General features: G+C 32.9%; 1 protein-coding gene across 1 annotated transcript in view; it reads right to left on the bottom strand.

Annotated features, from left to right (window-relative positions):
- Window positions 1-7210: 7210 nt before the first annotated feature.
- The window catches only part of Corin (corin serine peptidase), a 65709-nt gene continuing 50498 nt past the window's right edge, over window positions 7211-22421 (bottom strand). Inside the window, exons 11-15 of the mRNA XM_090103478.1 lie at window positions 17274-17454; window positions 14910-15063; window positions 14456-14579; window positions 12347-12495; window positions 7211-7414 (exon numbers count right to left, since the gene is read on the bottom strand). Coding sequence (XP_089959604.1) covers window positions 7211-7414; window positions 12347-12495; window positions 14456-14579; window positions 14910-15063; window positions 17274-17454 — 812 coding nt within the window. The remainder of the gene's footprint in view (window positions 7415-12346; window positions 12496-14455; window positions 14580-14909; window positions 15064-17273; window positions 17455-22421) is intronic.

Below are 22421 nucleotides of genomic sequence, written 5' to 3'. Positions count from 1 at the left end.
GAAATACAATGCGGATAAATGAAATCTTTTTCTATCTTGTCATAGTGTAAAAGCATTTCATAAGAAAATAAAACCCCATCCATAATTAGATTACGTTGAACAATATTTGGTCTGCAATCTGCTATCAGAGCGAAAGAGACAAAACATTGTTCAGGAAAAACATTACAAACAAATCTGTACAAAGTCATTCTTAATTTTTTGATGCTCATAAATAATTCTACCCAACTCTTTAACTTTTAATACTTTCTCATATTATTCTCTTGTAGTTTCAATTAAATAATTTTCCAATACAGTAGCCTAATTTGTGAACGAATTGAAGTAGAATGGATATTTGTTGTTTCCGTGTGTTGTAGCGACGAGTTGAATGTATACCTAACTACAATAATATTAGTTAGCGGTTGATAACTAGTTATTTATAACTGTTGATTATGTAACTGAATTGTATCCATTAGTAAAATTGTAAATCCGATACATGTCTTTCATTTTTCACCCTCAAACATAACCCTTGTATATTGCTAAAAGCTAGTCGTCGAGTGTGATAGTGTATACTGTCTGATAAGTATATTTTTTCAAGATTTAAGTATATGGACTAAAAGTGCCATATCTTACATTACCTTGATATTCCAAAGTACATGTCGTCTTTTTTCTTAAAGGGAGAGATTATACAGGGAATAAATAAAAGAACTATGTTACTGTACCGTTTAATCGAAGCGTGGAAAAAAGACAGCTACACAATATAACCTACCAAGCGACATTCACACGCCGCGCTAACACCAAAACATCGACTTAAATAACTTATACTAAAGTAAATACGAACGAAAGCCGAAGAACATTAAAACGCTGGACTTATGATAAATTAAGAGCATTTAGTTACATGTTACAATACTTCAAACTCACAGGTAAGGGTCAAAAGCCACATCCCATTTATCCACAACTTTTAGGTGTAAAAACTAAGGTCATAATTACTTCTACACGTTCTCTATTTCGCCTTGTCAATGATAACAATTAGTCACAGAATAATTTTAAAACGAGTGTATAGCTTGGCCTTAATTTTACATCCAATCACTAATCAGTATAAAATGTAACAGATTAGTACCTACGTACTACCACTGCTTATACATTACCTAACATTGGTTTGAAATAAATTTAACGTGAGTATGACAAAAAAATACGTGTGGCACTCGAGGACTGCCGCGGTAAAGCTATTGCATAGCATCGCATCGCTGTGCTGGTTGGAGTAGGGGGTGTTAGGTTTTTTCGTTACGGAATTTTTACATTCGGTCGCCGCGCTCAAAGTCTAAGATAAAAGCTATGCAAAAGCTTAAAAATATCTAATAGGTATAAACAAATTGTTGTTTCGATTGATATATAGTGATTACTGAATACAAAAACAATATCATTGTTATACAAAATACAGAAAGGAATCATAAAATGGTAATCTCTTATAAGGGTAAGTAGGTATACATGTTGGAAACTTCTGTTTATATAATAATTATGTGGCTTTATTATAGACCCAATTTCCTCCACAAATGAATCAATGTATTTATTAATATTAATTAGTAGGGCTGTTATTTTTATTATATCGTTCAAAATGTCATGTTCAACGGTTACTTTTATTAACAGTTTCTTTTGTAGACGAAATCAGATCTCAGTAAGGCAGAAGATTACTAAAACTATTTATTAACTCAACTGACTAGATGTCAATATCTATTAACTTAGTATATTGATATAAATATGATTCATAGAATATTTTTATTTTAAACAGTTATAAAATTTTATTTTATTTTTCCTAATAAAATTATTGTCTCGATTTCTGATTAGTTCAGACGATTTTTATTGAGCGCATTAACAAAAACGTGTTTTTAATTTAACAATCAATAAAAATAATTCTTAACTATGTTTATTTTTCATAGCTATGTTTTACTTTAAATATCCAAGAGAGAGATGGTAAATAACTTTGAGTACGTACTGTATCGTCTTCATTTACTAATCTTCATCTTTTTTATACTATGTGTTGAACAGAGACAGACGAAAATATTTAGAGCATCCCTAGCTCTTGATATTCAACGTTCAAGAATGAACCAACACTCATAAAGCTCTCGTTAATACGCACAATATTTTATTATTATTTTATTATTTAAACATATTTTCAAATAAAATGGAGCTTATAGACTATATTATAATATTATGATTTAACATAAATAGGTAATATTTCAATATTTGTCTAATTATATTTTTTCGAATACGACCCTTGCTTCTAGAAGAATTGGGTTTCTGTATAAAACAATTTGGCATTAAAATTACATGATATCGAGTTTATAATAATATGTTAATACTATAATGGTATAAATGTACAGAATGTTCCGCAATTAATCTGAATACCTTATAATAAATATCAAAAGTCCTCTTCTTTCTACTAAAACTAACTAAGTACTAGACTTTAATTTGAAAATTATCAGAACTTTAAAAGTAAATTAACTTTAATTGACTGTATAAGTTTATGATAGTTTTATAAGATGTTTATAATGTTGTGTCTAAATATAGCTAATAAATAAATATTAAGTGGAAAATAAATAAAATCGCAACTATGGAAGTAAAAAATTAAATTTCTCAAGATATTTCTATCACTTTGATTTAGGCACGCATTGTGGAACACTCTGTATAGGTAAATCTTAGAGCAACACATCAGATGGGTGGGTATAATATTTTGGATGTGGAAAATAAGTAGGTAAATGAAGAAACATTTTCGGGAAATTCGACGAGTCACATTATAACTGGCAATCAATATCACATTAGGTACCGATATTGACATTCGTTTCGTTCACAGGTTTCGTTACTATCGACTTTTACAATGTGTTGCTCTAAAATATAAACAGAAGTCTAAACGTCTGTTATATAAGTATAGATAAGTATTTTGTGCGTGTCTAGTACCGTCTACTTAAGGAATTCTTAAATTTCATAAGACCAAATAATAATTAAATGGACTTATTTACAAACTGATATTTAACGTTATTTTAGTTAACATTTATAGAGCCTTAATTTTTCAACCAATTTCTCGGAAAAGGTCTAACATTTAATATAAATTTCACAGCTATCATAAGTATCATTTTCACCCACAATTATTACGTGGTCTTAGACTTAAAAGCTAGTCTACAAAGGTTTACAAGCCTAGTCGATGAAAAAATACAAAATTTGTTATATTATCACTTTATAGTATAGATATATTGAGTATGTATATTATAATTTTGTTATTGTCGCATTATCTACATTTGTAAGTAATATACGATACGTGTAAAAAGATTTTAAAGCCAGTTCCTAATTGATAAAATGAACTAAGTACGACATCGTTGACAGAATTGACTATTTGATATACGGATGATTTGGATGTGTCGCGTAACGAACGATGCTAGAGTAAAATGTAGAGAAGGTATTTTTTGATAAATCTTCAGAAACGATTTAGGAATTTAAAGTCATAAAAATCGAAAATATAGAACTTTAAGGGAATAGTTAGATGCACTAAAAAATACACAGTATTATGGTAGGTACACTAATCGATTTTCTTTTCTTATTCACATCATGAAAAATGATCCTCCGTGTTATTTTATATTTGATGTGGTTTAGAAAAATAAAGAAGGTGCATAAATAAAAGCGAACAGTATCTTCTAGCATCGTTCGCCATGACGACACCGTTCAATTTGTAAAAGATATGCGCTCTGTGATAAAGTACTTACAACAATTACCATTTACTAACTCCGACACCAAACCTCCTACGTTACACTAAACTGTAAACATCTATAACACAACCATTATCATAGCCCATATAATAAATACTCCATAACAAGGCGAAACAAACTCATCGAATTCAAAGCAAAGCTTCAGGAACGTATAATCTATAATATTAACGCAAAACAATATCAAGAAGATCCTAATACAATCTATTTAGAATTTAATTTCAATATATCAAAATATTTATTGTCACTAATAGATAACATTTATTAAATCTAGCTATATTAGATTAGAGTCATACCAGCTGACCCAAAGAGTTAGCCTGAACACGTGTCACTACAGTGTGCAGTGGTGTAACAGCAATACCTACACAATATATACGGTACAAATACGACATAATTCTACCATCGTATATATAAACATTTAGTGACGAACATGTAATGTTCAATATAAAGCCAAATACCAATGCATTTCTCGTTTTATTTATAAAATTTATGTATTTAGTGCTTGCACTAACCTGTCACTAGAAGCGACTAGAAGGGAGAAGAGGTTCCTACAGTGAAATGTAATCAACCTTACATTTTGTTTGAGAGCATAAACGATTGCCTTGTTTCCTGTCTCGTGAAAATTAGCCCATTAGAAGGCACTATTTAGTTTTGGTTTTTACTCAAAACATGCCGAAATATGCACGAAAATATTACATACCTATTTAAATAAATAATTTCATCATTAAACATTTTTGGCTGTAGCAACTACATAAGTAATCTATTATTTTGGAAGGCATTGTTATAATTTGTATAAAGTAATATTCTATTCACTAGTACATATCTAAGTATTTCCTTATGCTGATAAATTACATTTCACTGCATTGAAGTAGAAGATAACAAATAAATAAATAATAATTTTAAGAACAATATTATGTAAATATAAATCTGAATATTTAAAAATAACATTTATACGAACATAAATGAAGATTTCAATAGATTAGAGGACACTATAGCATATATCTAATTATACTAATGTTTCCTTAACAATATTTATATAAGATATATTATTTTAATGGCAATCGTCATATGTAAAATAAAAGGGAACTACCTATTTCTCCTTTTGACTTTTGACGGCATTTCAATATAGCCTATAGGTATGTTAAACTTTAATGAACTCAAAATGACTATGAAATAAACGATAGAATATGAATATTATAACGTAAAGTTTGTTTTTGATATAGAACGTACACGAAGATAACTTATTAATAAATATTCAATGTATTCAATACATAAATCGATTGCCATTTATATTCTAATTCAGTCACTACGCCTCAGAGAGAAAGAACGCTCAGAGATACTGTCTAAAGAAGTCTACCAACGTAGATCTGTCCAATAGTTAAGTAGAAAACATTTATCAAGTACAATATAAAAATTTCAACCCTTTAACACTAATACAAAGCTCGAGTTATATAGAAAGGGACTTAGTAGTCGACAACCTTCAGCGTACACACGGCAACACTTATTCTATAATTTATAATATAATATACTAGCTCCACATCCTTCGGAACTAAATTCCTCATTGTATATAAGATAATATCTTTCGCTCTGACTCATTATTGTCTCGTTTCCTCTACTTTATTTATAATTGATTTCTATAACAGTTGCCGTCTGTACATAAAAACGTCATTACATAATATATATTTTTATGTTCAAATGCAATACCTATTACAGTAAGTTTGAACACAGTTAACATTTATAGAGTAGAAAAATAAAGATTTCAATTTCAATTTACAAAACGAGAATTAAATAAAATAATACATCTGGTAAGATTTTTTTTTGAAAATGAGACTAATAGATACATTTATTCTATATAGACACATCTACACACCACTAATTTACGTTATCTGTAGCTAGTCTTATTGTCTATTAAAGCTATTTTACTATGACACGGTCACCGCATCTTTTATAATATATTTTCCATATAAACACTCAAGACTAAAGCAAATCCTAAATTCACTTAAACATGTTCTAAAAAATGTAAAGTACGAGTTATTGTCGAAAGAACACTCGAGCATTATGAAATTAGTCTGCGCCAATATTGGAACGAATCTTAAAATGTGAGTTAGATCGCGACAGCACGTTGCGTTGTAGACAGCGCGTGTGCAAGTGAGACTTGCGATCATTCTGTTTTCAATTCGTTAATTTATCAGCGCAAGTCATAAGTAATATACGATGGCTACGACAATGTACATCCAAAACAAATTTCCGAAGCACTTCCCACTAATCCTACACACCAAACACCAAATAAACACATTGAGCACGAAGAAATGAGGATGCATATAAAATCTTATTCAAGGCTAAAGCTTCAGGACCCTACTTCTTATCATAAGCGCCTTAATGTAAATACGACTCTAGATCGATAAAAGTATCGAGAGAAATAAATACTTTAAAGATTTCTAAAAAAAGTTTTTGACACGTTACGGTAAACCTTCTTCATAATAAGAGTTCCGCAGTATCACAGCATCGGAATTAGGCTGCGGTTGCACTGGGTGAACAAGCAGAGTCATGTCATGTATATACAATGCCACAATACGTATATATGTATATAGGTACGCGCATATTCGTCTATCCGTATATTCTCATAAAAGTCGTCTTCGGAAGATTTGATGACGGAAGAGCTGTTTTTGGTATCACTTACAAATTGTAGTTATCCCGAATAGATATTAATATGTAAAAAGAATTTAATTTAAAATACATATTGTATATGTTAACATTTATCGTGGATTAATAAAATGTTCAATTTTGAAATTAAGAATTCGTTCATTGAATCGGACTATGTTGCAATCTGAGAATCTTGCCTGCAAGATCTAAAGGATTATTTTTTAATAATAATAATTGAAGTAGTAGATACTTATATTATTGAACATTTAAAATTCCCTTTATTGCCCAGTGTGACCACAGCCTTATCATACGACAGACATTAAAATATTAATATGTCATATTCATTAGAAGAATCATTGTCATTAATATTAAGTTTATTGTCATAGTATAAATTATTGTCATACATTAACATTATCTTTAATACATTTTTATTGTCGCAATTCGAGTTTTATTGTCTCAATTTTCTTTCAATTCGCAACTCTGTTAATAAATCTTTCCTGAATAGACCACATTTCAAAATATACTATATCCTATCAAATAATACTGATATAATATTTTTCACTTGATTAACACTTAAAAAATTGCTCTACAAGCCGTCGTTTTCTTATCATACATATTTACCACATAACAAATGAATTTGCCTTTATACTTCATCTTCTCATAAAATTCTGTATAATTAAAAGTTTACGTGTATAAATATATCTTAGTATAAAATAAATAAAATCTCCAAATAACTTGAAATATATCGATCATTTTCTCCCACAAGGTCTTACAATTTTTGTCTTCACTTCAAGTTTGTTAGCAGAGTTGCGTATATTCGTCTATCCGTGGTTGCCTCAGATATCAGGTTCTGATGGGGCATTTTCGTCGTTATACAAGTTGATTTGCTTCTGTATCCACGGGATGTACTTGGGCACGTACGCGTACACGCCGGGCAGGCGCGGGTGGGCGCACTTTATACCCCACGACACGATGCCGCCGACGTACCACCGCGACTGGTCGTCCGGGTCCTTGCAGAGCAGAGGGCCGCCCGAGTCACCCTGGAGAATTTAATTGGGTTTATGTTATATGTCGAAGTATCAATAGGAAAAGTGATTTCGCTGTAAAAGCTGACCCGTAAGCTATGATGTAAGCTAAAGTGTGAAAGAGAGAAAATTTTCTTATAAAAAGGGTTTGGAAATGAACGGCAGCAAACAATTTGCAATCAAATTGCTCAATTTAGAGATTAACACGTTATTATATCAAAGTGAATTTTATATAACCAACAAGATGATACCTACTATGAAATACAGTGATTATTTTTTGTTATTTTCTACTCCTAATGAATTTTCGGGTAACTTTTTCATTATACAATATTAATCAACATTCAATCTATATCTATATATATAATAAAACTAAGTCGATAAAATGTGCGTGCCGATAAAACTTAAAAAGGAGTCCCGACACGATAAAGGGACTTATGTGGTGTGATAGCCCTTTATCCCCCCTCGAACAAGAAAGTTCCTGTTTTAATCTAAAGGGCATGTTTTTAAAGATATAAGGGACTTTCCGACCATTCAACTTGGAAATTAAGTGCAGTGGCGCCATCTGTTATCGAATATTTGAACTTCGGAGACTATACACAATAGTCATAGTGTATTATAAGTAGTCTCCTTATTTGTGAGCCATTGCAGCATGTGTAGTAGTGGCGCGAAATTTAAAATTCCAATTTAAATAAAATCTTAAATTTAATTTTTGTGTATTTAGACGTCATTATTTAACGTATATTTTGGAGTTAAAGCGACATAATTTTAGTTATCCAAATTAGTTCTCAAAACATTAAAAAATTTAGGTTTTTAAATTTCGCGCTTTAACTACAAATGCTACCGCTATAGAACCTTTTATTATGGCGGACGATAGTGACCAGAATACTCTAGAAGGTGTGAGAGGGAAAATATTTTCAACTTTTCTCGAATATTCTAGAGCCTAGGCTCTCTGAATATATAAGAGCCCGGTGTCGCTCACCAGAGTTAGTTTAATTTGAACAGCGAAACGAGCGATTTCAAAACGAAAAGAAGAGAAGTTATCTGTGAGCCTTTATTTAGAAGTATCACGTGTGAGTATTTTTAATAGTGTGTTTAATTAACTCTCGATTTTGAAACGAAATAGAAATAAGTTATTTGTGGGTTTTTTTCGTGAAATTTCCCTATAATATTAACAACATGTAACCCATCAAACCCAAAACAGCTATGGGACTCTTTCAAAAGGAGTATGAGTGATGATATATTGTACCAAGTCCGACAAGCTAATCCTGAACTGACTATAGAATTCAATGACGAGATCTTCAATGAAACACTCATTCGCTTAGAAGATAAATGTTTAGCAATAAATAATCAAGCCTAAGTAGAACTTGGAATGCCAGCACCACAAAGAAATGCTTTTAGTGTGCTAAACTACGAAATTATGAAGGAAAAAAGTTACAACATCAATGAACTACTTGAATACATTGCTCACAACTCTCAATGACAATAAAAAAAAAGTTTACGACGTTATAATGAGCCGGATAAATAACAATATTGGTGGAATTATTTACTTGGACGCACCAGGAGGCACCGGTAAAACGTTTCTCATTTAAAATCTAATACTGGCGGAAATACGTGCTAAAAAACTCATCGCACTGGCACTAGCATCATCTGGCATTGCAGCCACACTTATGGAAGGAGGACGATCTGCCCATTCTGCCTTACAAATACCATTGAATATAGCCGAACAACAATTCCCGGTATGTAAAATTTCAGGAAAATCTGGACGTGGTCAAATTCTAAGACAAGCTAAAATTTTCATCTGGGATGAATGCACCATGGCCCATAAAAAATTTATAGAAGCCATGGACAAAACATTACAAGAATTGCGAAAAAACTCTGAAATAATGGGAGGAGCTCTACTCATACTCTCAGGTGATTTTCGACAAACACTTCCAGTTATTCCCAAGACAACATCAGCAGACGAGATCAATGCATGCTTGAAAAAATCACATCTCTGGCCACAAGTCCAAATACTGCAATTAACAAAAAACATGAGAGTTGAATTATCAAGAGATGAAACAACAGCACAATTTGCTAAAATACTTTTACAAATCGGCGAAGGTACATATCCTACTGACCAAACGACCGGCCTCATTGAACTTAATAGTGATTTCTGTAATATAGCCACTACTGAAGACGAACTACTCGACAAAATTTATCCAAATATTATTCAGAACTATACTAATGCAGAGTGGTTATTTCAAAGAGCAATTTTGGCCACTAAAAATAATATCGTTGACGATATCAATTTTAATATTCTGAAGAAAATACCTGGTGAAGAGAAAATATATAAATCGATCGACACGATGGTATCTATTGAAGAAAGTGTCAACTTCCCCACTGAATTTCTAAACTCTTTACAAGTACCAGGAATGCCATTACACTAGGCCTTCGTCTGAAAATTGGAACTCCAATCATACTACTCAGAAATCTCAACTCCCCAAAATTATGTAATGGAACTAGAATGATCGTAAAACAGCTATCGAATAATATCATTGAAGCTGAACTTATTTCTGGAAAGACCAAAGGACAGACAGTATTTATACCTAGAATACCACTGATCTCTTCGGAATTGCCATTTCAATTTAAAAGACTGTAGTTTCCAATAAAATTAGCCTTTAGTTTTACAATTAACAAAGCGCAAGGATAAACTTTAAAATATTGTGGCATTAACCTCAAAGAATCCTGCTTCTCTCACGGTCAGCTATATGTAGCTTGCTCAAGAGTAGGAAATCCGAAAAATTTATGTATATATATACTCCGGACAATAAAATGAAAAATGTTGTTTATAAACAAGTATTATAAATAATGAGAAAACGTTTTCAATAAACTTTTTTTTTACTTTTTACGTCATAGTTTATTTTTTTATTTCGACTCTACCACGTCATCTCATATCAACTCCCGGGCGAAGCCGGGTTTTTTAGCTAGTAGTAAACAATAAAACAATGTAAACAATTCTTTATAAAATCCAGAGAAAAGAAAGTCGAAACACAATTTAAATCTTCAAGGACTTGCTTAAGAAAACAAAATACATTCTCAACAGATAAGCAATAAAATGCAGCGGAGTATTAAGCTTGGTGCAATAAATAGCGAGTCAGAGCTGAAGCCAATATCTTTTCTTCATGTTTGCGGCAGTACTCAGGCGTAACAAGCGGGCTAATATTACTAAGACCTAGAACGGACGTTGCGTCCATTTTTGCCCATTTTATCGGCAGTGAAGTTAAACTGAAAAGAAATTAGCTTTATTGCATAAAGCTCAGACGTTGATAATGGTTATAGCAAAATTTGTTCGAGTAATATAATATAATGTTAAGTTATGTAATAAGTTATAATATTATCCATGATTTATCATTGCCAAAATAAAGCTTCGAGCTATTAAAGCTAACTTAAAGCTTAAAATTTTCAAGCAGATGCGTTCGAAACAATATAGTTTGTTTTATTTATTTGCAGAGGTATGTGTTAACATACTTGATATTAATTGTAGCCTTCTGTTTCTTCGTTGCTTTCAAAACTAAATAATATTATACTAAAGTAAGCTATTATTTAAAACAATTAAAAATTAAATAACTTTAATAATTCAGAATATCGCCGAAATTCGTTTGAAGTCAGTAAACAAACATTTAGATTTCATGGAAAATTTATTCGAATTTTGTAGTTGTACATTGAACTTTAAGTCACAATGTAACTGAAATTTGTTAAAGAATACAATTAATTAACTACATATTACTAACTGTATTCGCTATGGCTTCAGTAAATGAAAAATATTGTTAAACATTTTATACAAAAGAAATCCGACAATTTAATCTTAAAATGTAAGGTACACAATACTATAATATTGTAGCATCTTGGCTATCAGAAATTTCATTAAAGATGGGAATCTCCAAGTCAATACAATTTTCTTAAATAAATAAAAGTTTATGAAGGAAAAAAGTAAATAAAGTCGGCCTCTCGCAAATTCAGGCATAACAAATTTATTTGATTTCATATTGGGATGAGTATCGTATTTGAACAACTAACAAAACGAATAATATATTTTTACTTCTTATTATTATATTATGAGGAAAATTACTCAATAAAAGCAAGATGGGGAAACTAATCAGTGATACTTAAATTGATCATAAACTCACATTATATGTTATTACTTTTATTTTTAAGTTAGATAGACTGCAGAAAAATGGATAAACTATAAACCCAGAATAATGTACGGGCCTAGTATTCGGAAAGTTACAACTTAAATTTTCCTGCTATTCCTACATTCTCCACGTCTTCACGTTATCGAACGTATAAACATTGAAATATTTCATGATGAAGATTTACGCAGTAAACTGTAAGTTATCAATCAAACGCCGTACAAATCCAACGTATACGTATAACGTACTAGCGGTCCGCCCCGGCTTCGCCCGTGGTACATATTTCGCAATAAAAGGTAGCCTATGTTCTTTTGTCAGGGTCTAAAGATTATCTGTGCCAAATTTCATCAAAATCGGTCCAGTAGTTTATGCGTGAAAACCATACATACATACATACTTACATACATACAAACTTTTCCTCTTTATAATATTAGTATAGATAACGTATTACACCTATCCAACATTTACGCATATACCATTTTATGTACCAAAAGCGTCCCAGAGTAGGTACACGCCTAGTCAAGTAGGAAAGAAAAAAGAGAAACAATACTTCCTTCCGCGTACGGTAAAACTTTGTACGGTGACGATTTACCACCTGCGGTGTTCCCGAACAACTACGACATTGGGGCCTTCAAGAAAAGAGCTTATTTGTCCATAAAAGGCCGGCAAAGCACCTGTAACACTTCCAGTGTTACAAGTGTTTATGGGCGGTGGTGACCACTCAGGTGGCCCACCTGCCAATTTGCTTGCTCTGACATTAAAAAAAACATCGTCTTACCTGACAAGCGTCCTTGCCGCCCTCCGGGTAGCCCGCGCAGATCATCCCCTCTGTGACGTTGAGGTCGCGGTGCTCCAGCCACTGGTTACAAAGGTCCCGATTCAGAACGGGAACCTCTACTTCATTTACTGCTGGTTCGTATTCTGACACTGGGTAACATGACGTGAATTTAAAATTGTGTAAAGTTTTCTGTTAAAAATAGTAGTTATATAAAACTTAAACTTATTTTTATTTGACAAATTCAATTTCTACTGTAGTTAAAATAATAGGAAAATAACTCTACCTACATGGTGCTAAATTCACTAAAACTAACAGTTATTTCTTCACTTTCAGACTTGGCGACTAGATCAATTCCCAAAGGCATTAACTAGCGAAACCGCAAATATCATCTGATACAAAATCAATTGGTCCCTTCGCAAGAATAAATCAAGGGCAGCGCTAGACAGTTTAATGTGCAATAAAATCGTAAGTTTTCAACTCGTTAGCGTCGCTCAAGTGACTAACTGCGTCTCAAATGACCCGTAAGCACATTACAGGCCACAGGACGTATCGTTGCCAGCTCGACAGTTGATTTGTGATAGTTTATCGCTGAAAACGGCATTATGGAAACAGTGAGCTATTCTGCCGATAGTTTGCCCGTATTTGCAGAGTAAATTCGATAGAAATTATTAAACTGAATAGGAATATAACGCTTTTATTCGCAAGCAATGCAGCCTTTCAGGACTATGATAGGATAGAGGGTGAAAGCAGAAATAGATCAGACGTAGGACTTGGGCGTCTTCAAAGGAATGCTCGTCTGTAATATTATGTACCAATACCAACAACTTCTTGCCTTAGGGCTAGTCCCTATTCAAATTATAATAAATCTCAATCATTCACAAAAAAAAGGATAGATTGGTTCATTCTGAAAAAGAAAAAAGCTATTTGATGAAGATTCAAAGGAGAACAAATTATTTACTCTAGTTAAATTGAAATCAGAACAACTTTGTACATAGTAATTGGTAAGCTTAATTGACGTGCACTGTGTAGACTTTGAATGCTTGATGAAGATTTCAATCAAATGACATATGTTCTCTATAATATACCGAACAGGGAGACTTAGTAATGAAAACCACAATGAAAACTAATCTTTTAAGTAGGTACAGAAGTATTTTAGTAGACACTCAAGAAAATTAAAATAAAATATTAATTTGCAACTAAAATACATAATTTTCTCCGTTATAAAAATAATCTGTTTTTTTTAACCTAGTTAATATCACAGCCACTGTAAAGATTCAATGCAGTTTAGATCCACGTTGTTTTATGTTTTATACAAAAAGTACACATCAATTTTAGAATTCCGGTCGTCGTACTCGGAAATTTTGTTTTGTCTAGCTGGGATATAACAACAAGATTAAAAAATATATGGAATTGAAATATAATCCTTTGTATGATCTATCGTAGAACGATGCAGATAATTTTAGACGAATTGTTTTCGGGACAATCAATTTAAAAACATGCTACTTACAACACTCATAGTTCTGAATACGTTCTTATTAACAGGCAATTCTATACTTATTCACTTTAGTACTGAAGTTATTTTCATAGCATCAAAACCAATTAGAATCTCAACAGTGAATGGAACTTCATGGAACCCGTAAGTCGTCAAATATAAGGTTAGAACTCATGTATTCATCTGTTGAGACAATATCGGCTTCATCAAAGCGCTGAGTCTAGTAGTTAATGAACTACTCAAAGAAGAGCTCTGTCTTTATTAGATTCAAGAATAAGAATAATTCGACCATTTCATTCAGTTTTATGTTTGTAATTTATTCTAAATCTATACATAAATTATAAAGCTGAAGAGTTTGTTCGTTTGAATGCGCTAATTTCAGGAAATACTGGTCCGATTTGAAAAATTCTTTCGGTGTTGGATAGCCCATTTATCGAAGGCTATATATATATGTATATCATTACGCTAAGACCAACAGAAGCGAATCCACGCCAGTGAAACCGCGGAGCGCAGCTAGTTCGCAATACGTACGAATACAAGTAGCCACAACCACACATGAGTGACAATGAATTTCCATCTACATTTTATTTACTTCCAGATATTGTAAGTATACTCACTGTCCTTATCAGTCCGCTTGCCCCAACCGATGACGGTACATAATGTGCCAGGTTGTAGCGCTCGCCGCGCAGGGGGTAAGCACACGGGCGATAGGTGTTCGTGGTAGCGGACTCGCACTGCCAGCTATAGGAATAATTTCATTTTCAAGTCATATAGGAATTTATTTGCAATGATAAAAATGGAAGCATACTTAACGATGCTATTGAAAAGTAGATGAAAGATGATGCAACTATGACTTGCAAGTCATAGCTATAATAACCAGAAACTGATTTTGAATTGATTGCCTTAAAATCAGCGTAATCAGGTCGGAACTTTTTTGGATAAACATTTTACCAAAATAGACAGAAAATCATATTTTATGAACACAACACTAGTACCAAATAAAACTAAAAAGGTAACTTCTGTAAAACCTAAAGACTAAATTATTACAAAGGAAAATCCTGTCAATGTTACCTGAAACAGTGCTATATCATTATCATGAGCGACTCCCACGTTGTACAGCGGATGGGGGACCACTCTCCTCACTTTCACCTTCTGGCCGTAGTACGCGTGCGATCGCCGACGCGTGATCCCCAGTTGTATGGTCCAGCCATTTACATCTGAGTGACTAGGAAATAAAATGGTTTTAAGCTATTGTATAGCTTCTATCGCGGGCCTTGAGCGCGGGGACCAAAACGAGAAATTCCGTAACGAAAAAACCTCACGCTCCCCACTCCGACGGACACGGAGGTGTGGCTTAAAGACATGCTATGCAATAGCTTTACCGCGGCAGAGTGCCACACGTTTTTATTATTATTTTAATAGCTGACCTTCACAAAGGCTCTAGCATTTTGAACTCTCGTTTTAATATAAATACATATTTTAAGATGGAATTGAATGTAGAAAAAAGTCTAAAGGATTAAGCGGAAGTAGATTTTGTTTTAGAGATATATTTTCTTCACTTATCCTGATAATTTATTAACAACATAACAAATCTATTAAGATGAATAAAATAGAGATTTGAGCTTTAATATTATCTACTATATAAAAATAAGTCGGGTTTTCGATTCTCTGAAACTCCGAAACTCCAGAATGTACCAACCGATTTCCACGGTTTTTCATTCGTTGGAAAGGTCTCGGGCTCCGTGAGGTTTATAGCAAAGAAAAGGTGTCTCTGGTGGTGAAACGGAGTTCCACTATTAGTATACTAAGCGCGAAGGGACTTGTAGTTTTGCATACACTGATCACGTAAAAAATACTTAAACAACAAAATTACGCCAAAAAAATTTTGCTTAATTTTTCCTTAAAATCCATGTTTTCGTCTCTAGCTTCGCGCAGCGGCATATACCGCTTCGCTAATGTGAGCATTTTGTCTATGAAAACATAATCTTAAACGATAGCTCACGTGCGGGTGAGTGGGTTGCTTGTTAGAGTTTACACATATAGTTTTAAGAATCCATCTATTTGTCAAAAAAATTCGTCTGGAATTTTATAAGTATTTTTTACGTAATCAGCGTATGCAAAATTATAACCTCCTTGGGGCTAAGTATACCGTTGCTGGGACACCCTGTATATAAAAATGAATAGCAAAATGTGTTGGTAAGCGCATAACTCGAGAACGGCTGAACCGATTTCGATAATTCTTTTTTTATTATATTCCTTGAAGTACGAGGATAGTTTTTATGTAGAGAAAACGTAAATATATACCACGGGCGAAGCCGGGGCGGACCGCTAGTCTATAATATAAAAATGAATCCCAAAATGTGTTGGTAAGCGCATAACTTGAGAACGGCTGAACCGATTTCGTTAATTCTTTTTTTATTATATTCCTTGAAGTACGAGGATGGTTCTTACGTAGAGAAAACGTAAATATGTACCACGGGCGAAGCCGGGGCGGACTGCTAGTTTTTCATAAAATGCTGTCTGACGACCTTACGATTTATGTATAGCCTTATTTTCAGATAAATTAGTTTTTTTAAGATGTTCTAAATAGATAATATATTGGAAACGCTGTCAACCAAAAAAAAAAAACAACCAATGGTACAAACAAACAACATATGTGAAATTATATTGTATCCTAAAATGTCACGTCTAGTTTATTTAGCGTACATGTTTATTAGAAACCAAATGAAAGACGCATAAATGTAACCATTGAGTAAAATTCCCACGATTGTACACAAAGCAAAACACGATCGATAATCGATATATTTTACCGTGAAATGTACTAGGGATTTTTCCAGATTTTCCAATAATTATATTTATCAAGTTGTTATTGCGACGTAAAATTTTATGAATGGAGTGAAAATTGTTTCACTTTCATACTTGTTTGTAGGTCAGCTTTACATTAACTTAGTTTTCCTCAATCCTTGAACTCCAAATAAAATGTGTCCCTATTTATTTATTGATTGGTTATTTTTAAAGCCATTTTTTATTTCAAAATAACAAATCAGTCCCAGTATCATCGACATCATTAACTACACCTGCATCTGACCACACAATTGAGAATCTCAATCAGACACCAACCACAACGGTGCAAATCACCACGACTAAGGTACTCCCCTACAAAACAGTTGATCATCAAGCCATACACCACCTCAATGTTCTATTATAATTCTAGGCTATAGCAGAAAGCTGAGTCAAGTCAATTTTCTTAAAATGCTGTGCACACACGATACGAATTTCTCAGGAAACATAATGTATAATTTTATGTATTTTACTTTCCTCTTCCGCAATTTTGTTTTTTCTACTCAAGTGTGTACCTTATTTCAGAAATAAATGTATTATTTCATTCATTCATTCAGTCATTCATTCAATATAACAGGTTTGTATTCCACTCACTTGCCAACACAATGCGAAGCTGTGAGCACCCACTGGTCGGCCACGAGCACTCCCGCGCAGTAGAACACCTCCTCCGGCCCGCCGAGGATCGCCGCGAGGAACGGCCAGTCTCCGGGAGACGCTTCCACACCCCCCACTATACGTTTCGTCGCTGATGCTATGGTTCTACGCTTGCCGCATTCTGTTGGAAAATGTATTAATGACAAACAGATCTATTTATGAACGATGTAATGAAAATGTTAGATTACAAAGTGTTCAATTGATTCTGTGTATTACTGTAAACATTAGTATTTAGTATAATAATTGGAGCACTTTAAAGTGCTATTTTAATTAATTCAGGTTATATGCAGAATATCAATAATGTGTATTAAGATTTAAATAATGTTAATTATTAAGAGTAAAAATTTTCAGTTCTTTTTTACAGAATGGATCTTGGAAACAAAAATGGAACTTGTATAATTATAAGTATATATCCCAAGCAATCTATCTCATAATTCACAAATCTCTTCTTCTTATACCTGGCTTAAATTTTCCGTCTAAAATCCAACAATAATAATATTTCAACTAAATTATGCACGTGAATCACTGCTTGCCTGGGACGATATATATACTGAATTTACACTGTTAAAGTAAGTTTTGATTTAAACTGTTCATAATTTTAAACAAAATTAAATTATATACAATTTTATATCTTATGTTGTATTTATTTGTATTTATATATAGATACAACAATTATTACCTTTTTCCACCACCACAGTGAATCAGAATATGCCAGTGTAATCAAAACAGCGGTAAGGGTTTACAAAACTAGAGGTTCCCAGTAATTATTCCAGATAACAATTAGTGAGAAACAATGTTATAAATCCGAGTTATTCGCTCGTTTACAAGATGACTCAGCACAATTGTTGGAGAATTTAAAATCACCCTCGGAATAACCTTTGTCTGCCTCACCTTGACGTCCTGCGGTTTCTGAATTGAAATTTAAGCAAAACTCCTTTTTGGGACAGAGTAAACAAAGCGCTTTAAGATATGAGGGTAAGGCGATTACTGTGTGCTCGTATAGTTTATGAGATTTTTACCCACGACGTTAATCAGGTATCTAATAAGATTGACATGTAGGTATGTACACTATATTTGTATCGATTTGTCTATCAGCTTCTATATAAATAAACCGCTTTTGGTTATATTTATGTGAAAAACTTTCTGAAAAATCTATCACACGTCTCACGTCAATATAGCATTTTTAATTAACGCCAGATCTTACCTAATTTGGTAGCAAAACCCGATCAATGAAATTTGTACAATATGGAAAACAACTCACTCTCATAGATACAATCCTTTGAATTTTCCATTCCAAGTAGTACTAATCTTTCGAGAGCATAACTATCGAATCTACGGCCATTTCATCTAATATTGATGGAGTAAACAAAATAATTGTTTACCGCCAGTCACGCGTACCGCACCCACGCCCGAAAGCCGTACCATTATAAGAGATAATTAAAGTTTTTTGCCGCCCGCCTCTCAGCGGGCTAACAATTAAGAAAAACAGATTACGACGTAGATTCTTTGTCTTTGCGTTATGTTTATTGTGCGGCGCAATTTAGAAAACGACAAGCGATTTTCCTGGGTCCGCTTGAGTAGGTTTTCTTGCCTAGAATTTTCTGTTTTGGTTTGGCCTTTTTCTCTTATTGAAGGAAATCACTTCCAAAAACAGCCTATACAAAAACGTAAAATAAAATAAATAAGAATCAATCTGAATAAAACGAGTTATGCATAAATGATTAACCTAAACTTAAAGGTTTGAGTAATATTATTTTCCACGTTATAAAAGCCTTAGCACTATCTTCTCTAACATACCACGCGACAAAAGAAGACACATAAGGACGAACAGTCTTTATTTCAAGTAAAATCCCCAGCATAGAAATCTCAGCTCTTTATCAAACTACCCACCATTAGTCGTTTTTAAGTTCCACAGAACGTGTAGCCACTGTACGAGATAACAAAGCGACCTTCTCAGGTGGACAATGAAAGATTACTTGAGCACAATACTGACGTAATATATTTGAGCGCCTTTATAGGACACGTGCACGACATTTTTCTGTACGATATTCTGTATGATAGTAAATGTTTGGTTTTTAGTTGTTGCTGTTTTAAGTAAATCATTTTAGTATTTAGAAGGTGTCTTCAGCAAGCGTGTTGGTTGCTTCTTGTCTAAATTTTCTCGGTCTATTTAAGTGTTGGTTTATAACAAATTATTTCACTTTGTTTTTGAGGTGGATTAAACAAAAACTTAAGAATTAAATAATAAATTAAGAAATTATATGATTATACCGAGGCACATTTTTGCACGCCTCATAAGCGAAGCGTTGAGGTGGGTACTACTGTCACTTCGCGCAAAACATCTGATTTTTCAAACTTAAAATGTCCTTATGTATCATACATTGCACTTGTAAGATAATACATACACACACATATTAAGAAAAAACACTATTTATAACGTTCATGATATTTTTGATGTCATTTTTGTTATTTAAACTAGTTAAAAAACAGTTTAAAAAAGTTCTGTCTTGGACGTCCGTGTGTCTGTATGTGCGGATCCTTTTTCTTGTTAACACGATAGCGACCGAAATACTTTACTAATCGAGTCTTTTTTTTTCTCTTACGCTTGAGTATGCTCAGGAATAGAACCCTTTCATTTTTCAGGGTCTGATTCGATGTGGTTTAATTGTTATTAAATAAACAAAAATAATAATTAATAAATATTTATTAAAAAAAAATTATGAGGCGTGCACTTTTGGATTTTCCAAATTATTTATAAGTATACATAATATTTTGCCCCTACCCAACTTAAGTCATTTATTTAACAAATTTTTGACCCTGTCAAATACAATAAATTACAGTCTATATAATCTACCGTTAAATTCAAACCCTATTCTACCCTTGTAGCCACAGGTAATCGCATACGATTACTATCGCGTCGTACTATGTAAAGGGACCCGTAACGAGTTGTACGATATTCGAGGTGCCGTAATTTATACAGCCTGTCAAAACCCTCCGGAGAATTTAATAAAAATCGACATTAATTCACATTCTCCCCGTACGGTTGAGTATTAGGTGGTATTAGTTTGAAATTTTAACTTCTAGCAAAGTTAGCTGGTTATATGAATGACAGGTTAATTTATCCTGCTAATATTCTTATGGAGATGTGTGAAATTGATACGAGAATACTGAGTTGATTATCACAATATTTTACTTATTTCGTCTGTAAGTTTTATGTGGAAAAAAGAATAGACTCCGCCAAAACTACGATGCACAGTAAGTATATGGAGATACTGTATGGGCCTAGGACAATATATTATTTAACATTTACATAGCACTAGCATTTACAGCAGCCTTTCGCTGCCCTGTAGAAATTAAATTAAGGTCTTGGTTGTCAATTGCAAGCTTACATAATTCTTGGAACATAATATCTTGGACTATGCATGAATTTTAGGTTCGTTAGTGAATTAATTCTTTAATATGCTGTCTCAATTAATATAGTGAAATAATATGAATTAAAATGTTCCCACACGAAACGTTTTATGGGAGCAAAGAATAATCTACCCGAAAAATATTAAGAATCGTTAAAACAAATATTTTCAGTTAAGAAAGTTTTCATTCTCGTGATCGACCTCATAAATCAGAACCGATTCCTCCCGTCCCCACCTCGTCGCATCACGAAAAACATTCTTGCGACATTTTTATTTGAACTCGTAAAGAACACAAAGAGACGTGACCGATACGACAACTAAATCGCCGCGTGTAATGGCCCTCGTTACAGGTGTCGTAACCGAATATCGCACTTATTGTGTGGACGGTAAAGCCGCTTTTTATTTGCTGCTTCATATTAAATATTTATGGGTACTAAAGAAAGCTGTAAGCTGCTTTAATGGTTAATTAGGGTTTTTCAATTATGAAATAAGGCATATTTTTGCAAAGCAAGCATTGTATTTCTGAGAATATAAATCTTATTGAATTTATACAATGATGTTCGACGGAAATAAACTAAATTCAACCCGAATAGCAAGAATCATCCTTTTGTATTCATGACATCAGTTTTATATGTTTATAATACACAAATATTTTATGTAATATATTACATAGGTACAATATATAAGATTATTTAGGCTCCTATTAAAAAAACGGAGGAAAAAATATGTGTATTTGTGTGTCAGCCCGATTTTAAAAATGTTTTAAAAGCGGATTGAAGGATAATAATATGTACATAGTTTGTTACCGCGGAGATTTTGCTGGGCAGTCTTCTTGCGGTTTAATCCAGAAAAATATGGCTCTTGGGTCACTTATATTCCCTAGTCCTTAATTCTCGAGGATATCTATAACGAGAGTATTTGCATGACTCTGAATAGGTATTATATACAAAATCAAATCCAAATCCAGCGAAATTCCACGTAATTAATAAACTTTTACAATGATACTATTAAAAGACTTTGAAACATTAATATTATCAATGCTTCATACGTCTAATAAATCCCGTTACAATAACTCGAGATTTGATTTACGACGCCGGCGAGGACAACAATATTCCTAATTAGGAAAGTTAAAATTTTCATTTCGTCGGCCGACAGTTGTAAGTGACGGACGTTTTCTTTGATTACAATATTCAGAATTTCTATAAGTTCATAATAAGTTTCCTGGCTATTGCATAAAGGATTAATCTTTATGATAAGGTTAGGAACAATAACTTGAATACGCATGTAACGTTATCAAATCTGTTGTAGGTACACGGTACAAGTTAATAAGTAATGTGATATAATACCTATGTGTAATAATATGATGATATAAGAAATATATTTCATTGTTTTGTTATGTTGAAAGGCTACTAAAATATCACTTAATGCAGGAAGTTTCACTACATAGTATAAAACAAAGTCGCTTTCCCTGTCCCTATGTCCCTTTGTACGCTTAAATCTTTGAAACTACGCAACGGATTTTGATGCGGTTTTTTTTAATAGATAGAGTGATTCAAGAGGAAGGTTTATATGTATAATAAGATCCATTAAGTAGTGGAGAAGTACTGTTATTTTTGAGGTTTCTAATGTGATGTCGTAAAAAATTACATTTATTCCGCTTACATTGCAAACGCAGGCT

Source organism: Colias eurytheme, chromosome 6, assembly GCF_061535395.1.
Source record: "Colias eurytheme isolate Ceu_HAF_F1 chromosome 6, ilColEury1 Martin Lab GWU primary, whole genome shotgun sequence".
Lineage (NCBI taxonomy): Eukaryota > Metazoa > Arthropoda > Insecta > Lepidoptera > Pieridae > Colias > Colias eurytheme.
The sequence above is the reverse complement of the archived record's forward strand: the minus strand, read 5'-3'. Positions and strand labels throughout refer to the sequence as shown.